Source organism: Leptodactylus fuscus, chromosome 3 (genome assembly GCF_031893055.1).
Source record: "Leptodactylus fuscus isolate aLepFus1 chromosome 3, aLepFus1.hap2, whole genome shotgun sequence".
NCBI lineage: Eukaryota > Metazoa > Chordata > Amphibia > Anura > Leptodactylidae > Leptodactylus > Leptodactylus fuscus.
In genome coordinates, this window is record NC_134267.1 from 174862305 (window position 1) to 174871753 (window position 9449).

The following is a 9449-nucleotide window of genomic DNA, read 5'->3' on the forward strand; positions in this document are numbered from 1 at the left end:
ACATCTCACCCAGACTACTAAGGTGGGTGAGATGAGAAAACTCCAGAAAGAACATTTTTCAGCAGATAATTTTGTCTGCTGAGGGTTATTTCAAAGTTCCGGTTACTGGGCTGGAGTTTTAGGAATGGCAGGTAGGTTTGGTAGTGGGGCATGTCATTCCACCCCCCCTCCAGTCCACACTTTGGAGATGTTCCGGCAGCGACTCAGCTACAGAGAGTCTGCTCATCAAGGAGGCTTAAGAAGTCAACTCCAGCAGCAGACCTTGGGCAGAGTTTGGCTGGAGAGCCAACAGAGAGGTCATATTTTTGGAGCTGTGTCCTGAATGATTCTACTGGCTTTTGATTTCTGTTCTTCTAGGTGAGGTAACCTATTCTATGTTTAGTTAGAGCCTAGCCGGGCAGGTATTTATTTTTGTATTGTTTCCTTTTGTTGCTGCACTACCTTTTTGAGTGAAAATAAACTCTACTATTGTTTTGGACTAAAGAAACTGGACTTTTTTGTCTATGCCACCCCACCTAGACCCTGACAATATATGTGCAGAAATTCAGTGAAAAGCCAAATCCACACACATAATGGTATTAAGAGGCTAAATACAGTGGAACTTGCAAACACTAGAGTCACAGGGGAGGATATGTATGCCAGGATCGGCAAGTGACACCGCGGGCCCCACAAAGACTATCATTATACTCGGGGGTCTTTACAGACCCTCGAGTATAATGATTGGTGGACCGGAGAGGTAAGAAACATAAAAAACTGTTACTTACCTCTCCATGATCCGGCCAGGCCTCCGTCCTACTTTGTCTGACGTCTCTGACGTCGCATGAACTCGGCATGCTTCCCGGGTCATGTGACATCTGACGTCATTAAAGAAGGACGTGAGCAGCGGTCGACAGCATAGGAGCCGGGTACAGGTAAGCAACAGTGTTTTTTTTTTTTTTAAATGTTTTTATTCCCCGGGTCTCCAATTATTATACTCTGGGGTCTGAAAAGACCCCAGAGTATAATAATTGTTTATGGGTGTCCACAGTGGGATATAATAGTGTGTGCAGGGGCCACTATGGGACATAATACTGTGTGCAGGGGACACTATTTGGGTTAATACTGTGTGCAGGGGACACTATTGGGGTTAATACTGTGTGCAGGAGCCAGTTAGGGACATAATACTGTGTGCAGGGGCCACTATTGGGGATAATACTGTGTGCAGGGGACACTATTGGGGATAATACTGTGTGCAGGGGACACTATTGGGGATAATACTGTGTGCAGGGACCACTATGGGGGATAATACTGTGTGCAGGGGACACTATTGTGGATAATATTGTTTGCAAGGGCCACTATGGGGGATAATACTGTGTGCAGGGGCCAGTAAGGGACATAATACTGTGTGCAGGGGCCACTATGGGGGATAATACTGTGTGCAGGGCTTACTAAGGGACATAATAGAGTGCGGAGGAGGGGGTCGGTCGAGGTCTTCAGTGTCAGTTGGGATGGGGGGGGCCCCATGTCAAAAGTTCGCCACGGGGCCCCGCCATTCCTAGTTACGCCACTGTTTCTACTTTCTGCCTTACCCTTGGTTCACTTCTGCATTTGGTAATCCGTTCGGAGTGTCCGCATGGGGACCCTCCGAACAGATTACCGAACGCATTTGCAAGTGGTGTGCAGTTAAAGGGGTATTCCCATCTATATAATTATTTTAAAATTTGTAGATAATTAAAAGTTAAACATTTTTGCAAATGTAAGTAATTAAAAATTCTGCAGGGTTTAAAAGATTTTCTCTAACTTTCTTAGTGGTGACAGTCTGTTATCTTGATCGGTTGCCATGGATACGACCACCAATGCAGAAACTTTCTAAGGTCAGAAAATCAGCCATGATTTCTTTATTGGGGCCGGGATATCTTCTGATACATGTAGTGTCCCTGCCTGATAAACCAGCTACAATAAGATAATCATAGCTGGGTTCCTGACAAGTCCCAGACAATAGAAAGTTTCTGCATTAGTGGTCGTATCCATTGGCAACTGATCAAGACAAGAAGACTGTCACTACTAAGAACGTTAGAGAAAACCTTTAAAACTCTGCAGAATTTTTAATTACTTATATTTGCAAAAATGTTTAACTTTTAATTATCTACAAATATAGATATGATTATGTACATGGGAATACCCCTTTAAAGCACAGGGACCCCATAGACTATTATGGTGTCCGTGTCACTGCCACGAGATGTCCGCACAAGTCATGCGGACAGGAAAGTAGATTGTCAAGCACTTTTCTGTCCGCATGTTCCTTGCTGAGATCTCGCGGCAAGCACATGGACCCCATTATAGTCTATGGGGTCCGTGTGCTTTCACTGCACACCACTTGCAAATGCATTTGGTAGTCCGTTCGGGGGGTCCCCATGCAGACTCCCCGTACAGAATACTGACGCAGATGTGAACGAGGCCTTAGATTTAGGCATTTAGTTTTTTCCTGTAGCGCTTTTCACAGAATGTCCACAGAATTTTACTTTGTGGACTTTCTGCTTCCATTATACTTACAAAGAAACAGCCAACATTACCGTGGTTATAATTGGCATATTGCAAGTTACAAAACCGTGATGGTCTTAAAGATGTTGTCTAGACAAATTGATAATTTTTATAGAGGCCGAGGAGAGGTGAAAACTTTTTTTTTTTTTTTTTTTAAATGACACTCACCTGGCCCCGATGCTCCGGTATCCTCTGAGTTCAGTCTGGTACTGCTGACCTAGCATTTTGTTAAAGTGAAACTGCTCGCTGCCCATGATGTCACAGATTCTTTCCACTGCAGCTCCTGATTGGCCTCAGGGGCCACGTGACCTCTGAGTCCAATCGGAAGCCTCAGGAAGACACGCGTGATATTACAGGTAGTGACATCTCGTGTCCTCAAGCCAATCAGTGGCCTCAGCAGTCTCATGTGGCTGGGACATCCTCCACACATCAACAGTGGACCGAGAAGACTGGATCGTACTGGGAGGCATCGCAGCATAAAAAAAGCAGAGTATAATTTTATTTATTTTTTCCTCACTGCCCCTGACCTATTTAAAGATGACATTTAATATCCAGTTTTGCCTGGACAACCCCTTTAAAGTACATGGCCATTATTTGTCTTCAAGAGTGATATAGAGTTGCATGCGGCTAAAACTAAATCCAGGGAAAAATTGTGGCATGCTGCATTGGACACTGTCCCTTGGAGGATATCTCCATACATATTGTATTAAATGCCTTGGAAGCTGTATGGTAGCACACAGAGGCCTACAGGGTGCATTGCTTTTAAAGTAGTTTTCATAAGCAAATTACAAACCCTTCAAATACTTGTGCTGTTTGCTCGGTGCTTAAAATAAGACATGCGTGGTACCGCCTGAGCACTGCCACAATGTACAGACAGAGACGAGTTGTGTAACTTCCTGCAAGACTGGACGATTTCAACAGTAATTCCGCTTCCACCACACTCAGTTCATTTAGGAGCTGAAAAACATGAGATGATCGGATTAAATGCATAGGACAGCAAACAGCCAGATGTTCAACTTTATTCTTACTTCTCTGAGCTCATCAGTTCCTAACTTTTTGGGTACAGTTGCCAGCTTGCACTTCCTCAAAAACAAACAATGTTTGAACCAAGGATCTGCTTCCCCAAACCAGAAACATACTTCAAGTGAATGAATGAATGAATGAAAGTCCACCTAAGCGATTTCACAAATGCCTGACAGTAGCACTGTGACCGAACCACAGTGACAAAGAGCGGAGGTCATGTCCTGTTGTGTATACCACACTCCTGTAGTAATAGCAATGGCCCTAACTGCTAAATATCTTTTGTATAAGTATATACAGTCCTATGAAAAAGTTTGGGCACCCCTATTAATCTTAATCATTTATAGTTCTAAATATTTTGGTGTTTGCAGCAGCCATTTCAGTTTGATATATCTAATAACTGATGGACACAGTAATATTTCAGGATTGAAATGAGGTTTATTGTACTAACAGAAAATGTGCAATATGCATTAAACCAAAATTTGACCGGTGCAAAAGTATGGGCACCTCAACAGAAAAGTGACATTAATATTTAGTAGATCCTCCTTTTGCCTCTAGTCGCTTCCTAGTCCTGCTTTTAATCAGTTCCTGGATCCTGGATGAAGGTATTTTGGACCATTCCTCTTTACAAAACAGTTCAAGTTCAGTTCAGTTTGATGGTCGCCGAGCATGGACAGCCCGCTCTCAAACGATCTGAAAACAAAGATTGTTCAATATAGTTGTTCAGGGGAAGGATACAAAAAGTTGTCTCAGAGATTTAACCTGTCAGTTTCCACTGTGAGGAGCATAGTAAGGAAATGGAAGACCACAGGGACAGTTCTTGTTAAGCCCAGAAGTGGCAGGCCAAGAAAAATATCAGAAAAGCAGAGAAGAAGAATAATGAGAACAGTCAAGGAGAATCCACAGACCACCTCCAAAGAGCTGCAGCATCATCTTGCTGCAGATGGTGTCACTGTGCATCAGTGAACAATACAGCGCACTTTGCACAAGGAGAAGCTGTATGGGAGAGTGATGAGAAAGAAGCCGTTTCTGCAAGCACGCCACAAACAGAGTCGCCTGAGGTGTGCAAAAGCACATTTGGACAAGCCAGCTTCATTTTGGAAGAAGGTCCTGTGGACTGATGAATCAAAGATTGAGTTGTTTGGTCATACAAAAAGGCGTTATGCATGGCATCCAAAAAAACCATCATTCCAAGAAAAACACTTGCTACCCACTGTAAAATTTGGTGGAGGTTCCATCATGCTTTGGGGCTGTGTAGCCAATGCCGGCACCGGGAATCTTATTAAAGTTGAGGGTCGCATGGATTCCACTCAGTATCAGCAGATTCTTGAGAATAATGTTCAAGAATCAGTGACGAAGTTGAAGTTACGCCGGGGATGGATATTTCAGCAAGACAATGATCCAAAAAACCGCTCCAAATCGACTCAGGCATTCATACAGAGGAACAATTACAATGTTCTGGAAGGGCCATCCCAGTCCCCAGACCTGAATATCATTGAACATCTGTGGGATGATTTGAAGCGGGCTGTCCATGCTCGGCGACCATCAAACTGAACTAAACTTGAATTGTTTTGTAAAGAGGAATGGTCCAAAATACCTTCATCCAGGATCCAGGAACTGATTAAAAGCTACAGGAAGCGACTAGAGGCTGTTATCTTTGCAAAAGGAGGGTATATTAAATATTAATGTCACTTTTCTGTTGAGGTGCCCATACTTTTGCACCGGTCAAATTTTGGTTTAATGCATATTGCACATTTTCTGTTAGTACAATAAACCTCATTTCAATCCTGAAATATTACTGTGTACATCAGTTATTAGATATATCAAACTGAAATGGCTGTTGCAAACACCAAAATATTTAGAACTAAAAATGATTAAGATTAATAGGGGTGCCCAAACTTTTTCATAGGACTGTACTAGGACACATAAGTTTGGCATAAAGTAACTAGTTAGCCACACAGTATTAACTATGTTGCGATAAAAATGTATATTCTGTACAAACCGAACACAATGTTTATGGATTGCAATTTTTTTGTATCATACTACACACCTTATATTTTTAATTTCATACACAAACTTTTTTTGTGCTATCCAATAATGATCTTCTGTATGACGCAATTTTTCAACTTTCCAGCTTTGGCAGAATATAACCAAATAAAAAGAAATTTAAGGGCGTCAAGATTAAAAAAAGATTAAGAACATGGATCAAAAGTGCAACATCCTGAATGGTTGTTACAGAACAGCATTAAATTCAATGTCTGCAAATGGGGGCTATTCACATAACTGTTATTTTGATAAATGTATGAGGGATCTGTGAAAATGCGGGGCCTTTACCTGCAAGATGGCGATAGACCTAGAATACAGGATGACACACACATCCACAGTATTTCAGGAGTAGCCAAATTGTCTGCCACTATATTATACATAAGAATAACCCCTATAAACCCCAGATAAACTAATGTATAAGATAATATGTCCAAGACAAAACTTCACCATTGAAGATCTAAGAGTAGGGATAAAAGCTTGTGTGTTCTCTGGAAAATTGTTTTATCTAATACAATTTAGAACCCATTCAACTAATGCTAGATTCACACCTGCATTCGGATTTCCATTCTGTGTGTCCACTTGGGGACCCAAAGAACAGAGACCCACTCCGCTTAAAAAGCAGTTACCTGTGGAAACCTGCGGACTCCATAGACTGAAATAGGGTCTGTTGGGTTGCCGCACGAAATATGCTTGCAGGACTTTTCTCTCTGCATTTTTTAAGTGGATTTGGGGACGGAATCCCCAAATGTAGATCAGGCGCCGGTGTGAGCCTAGCCTTACTTCTGTTTCAACTATTTTTAGTTTACATCGAGATACTAATTATTCACTCTTCTATAATCCATGTGTTGCCAGGTTAACGATCTACTGGGATTAATAGTAGGTATAACATAATTTGTGTATGTGTCCACAGAGTGCTAGGGCTGTGTAGTCTGCTTTACGCTAGATAAAAGAAGACTATTACATCACAAGTTTACACCTGTATCCATGCTCTAAAATAGTAACTGGATTTGCATATAGATTACACTGTGAATTTGTATTGCAATGAAGGGAATCTGTAGTAATATCCCTTGCAAAGGTTGAAACCTGCACGGAAAACCTGAAGCATAGTATAATAACCTGCAGAGTAGCTCCATTTGTGCTGTAGGCGGCTTTTATTCCAGTATATGGACGAGATTTGTTATCTCGACTGCTGTACGGGTATAGAGATTTTGGAAAAATTACTGCAGTTTTGGTGTACTTTTACATGGTCCGGGTCAGAAGAATATCCAGAAGGAAGTCCGTTCCTTGTATTTTCTATTCTTTTTTAATTCACATCTGGCTTTGTGCCAAGAAATCTATGAAAAATTTCTAGTAAAACTGCAGCCTTTTTTTTTCTCAAAAAACACTAAATCCACCCTTAGACCGAGACCCCACGTCACTGAAATGCAGCATGTTTATGGGGAATCAAGAACAATAAATATTGACCAATTATTGGTCCAGACTACAGCCACCCCAAGTATATAGCCATAGACCCTGTGCAATGTCATCAATGTGCTGCCCATACACTGGCTGTACTTGCGTGGCCCCATTCATTCAGTTAGGTCGTGGAAGCATGTCCAACAGGAATAGGACCTGTCCTGAGTTTTGCAGCCTGGGCTATCGGCCTGCACACAGATCCGTAGAATACACAATTGTGTGCACGGGCCAATAGAAAGGATTGGGTCAGTATGCAATCTGGGAAAAACCTGGATAGCTCACTGAACTAGCACACGGTCGTGTACATGGGACCTTAGGCTGAGAATATATTTTGGCAACAAATCTAACATACTACAACCGTATACAAGGCATGATGCACAGTTGTATGCAATAGATGGCTTCATTCACTACTGCAAAGACTGGTTCATTGATGACTAAGGACAGGTTCACATATGCGTCCTGGTGTCCGCTTTCCGGTTTGCATTTTCTGCCGACAGGAGACGGAAACCCGGCAGTCAGTGTCTACCTTTGAGCGTCCGTGAGCATTTTGTGGTCTTCACAGCTAAATTGTTGTGTTTTTTTTTAACCGGAAACAAAGTCCTGCATATCCAATTTTGTGACCAGTTGAAAAAAAAACAGTTTCGCTGCGGAGACCAGAAGACGCTCACGGGCAGACACTTTGCAAAATCAAATGGGTTTGAAAAGTGACTGCCGATTTTCCATTTCCTGGCCAGTTTCTCCGGCAGAAGACGGAAACTGAAAGCGGAGACGGGACGTAGATGTGAACCTGCCCTAATATCTATAGAAGGTCTTTACCATATTAGAAGGAATAAGTAACAACATCTATTCATGAAAAAATTATAAGCATGTTACATAATACACTTCACACATTGCTAATGATATTTGGTATTAAATATTCATTAGGATTTACTACATGCACTTTACTATGTTCACATCGTGGTTTTTGTTTATGTTCAGCATGGCAGAATCCGCCTGAAAATAGGTCATGTCACTTTTTTCCCTCTAGCTGATTCTGCTCACTCCCATTGAAATGAATGGGAGACATTTTTTGCTTTGCTGGCAAAAATTGCAAAATAATTCAGTGTGAACGTACCCTAAGAGTCCATTCACATGACCTAAGGGTCATTTCTGTTAGCAGAAAAAGGAATCCATTGAAGTCAATGGGAGGCTTTTTTTCAGCACTGAAATTCCACATGATTTTCCTCCATGTGAATGGACCCTGCTAGTGTTCAAGACATACCCCATGACAAATTTCTCCTTCTTTCCCCTCTGCCTCCGATTACACTCACTTTGACAACATTTTATATTTACAACATCACACATTTATATAATGTTGTAAATGGACATGATGGTTTACATGTCAGCTAATATAATATCCCTGGGGGTCTAAAGTGGAAAAGTCAACTAAGTTGTCTATTTGATATTATCACTGCAAAACTGACCGGGACACAGGGATGAACATACAATTGGTGCAACTTGTGCGGCTGCACAGCCTGTCAGGGGGCCCCATTACCTTAGCAGCCTTCTACTGTCTATTAGATTGTGGTTAATGGCTAAGATAATGGACTTCATGGCTAAAGTTTACTAGTGTATTGTCAGAGAGACATAAAGATAGTACTGAGATACTGGAAAAGAAGGGGCTCACAACTATTCTTGTGCAGTTGCCCTCAGCTGTTTATGTCCACTGTTTCTTCCCCTATTGAATATACAGTATATAGAGTACAATGTCTAAAAATAACATGCTACGGATTTCAAAACACAGCTTTTCCGTAGTTCTTTCTTTCTGCAATGTGTGGATGAGATTAATGAAATCTCATTCACTTTGCTGGTACTGTAAAATACAGTTTTTCCCCACATGTTTGCACAGAAGTCAAAAATGCTGCATTTGCATTATGTGGGGATTTAACCTATGGCTAAGACACCGCGGGGCATCCCGCAGCAAAACAGTGCTGCAGGAAAAAGCACGGCGGCAACGCATCACAGTTCTTCTTGCAGCGCCTTCCTTTCTGCTTCAATTACACCTATAGGAAAACTGCCGGTGTTTCTGTAGGTATAATTAACATGCTGAACGTATTTTACCACAAAGTGGCGTTTACACCACATGGGGTTTTGGCTTTATTTAGTGTTTTTCTCTGAAGTGAGTTTCAAAATATCCCAAGCTTTTCTTCCCCAAGTTATTTCTATATGATTCTGTTTATCAATACAAATGTCCTTTTGCTTTTTAGACTGCGGGAAAAACCCGCAACAGCAACGCATTGCGGTTCTTCCCTTAGCACTTTAACCAGAAAGTTTGTGGAGTTTCCCTCTGCAGACTTTCTGTTACAATTATATCTATAGGAAAACCGCAGGCGTTTCCATAGATATAATTGATATGCAGCGATTTCCAA

General features: G+C 41.6%; 1 protein-coding gene across 1 annotated transcript in view; it reads right to left on the reverse strand.

Annotated features, from left to right (window-relative positions):
* The window catches only part of MED12L (mediator complex subunit 12L), a 300557-nt gene that overhangs the window by 75858 nt on the left and 215250 nt on the right, over positions 1 to 9449 (reverse strand). The window contains exon 19 of the mRNA XM_075268816.1: positions 3314 to 3477. Within this exon, the coding sequence (XP_075124917.1) occupies positions 3314 to 3477 (164 nt within the window). The remainder of the gene's footprint in view (positions 1 to 3313; positions 3478 to 9449) is intronic.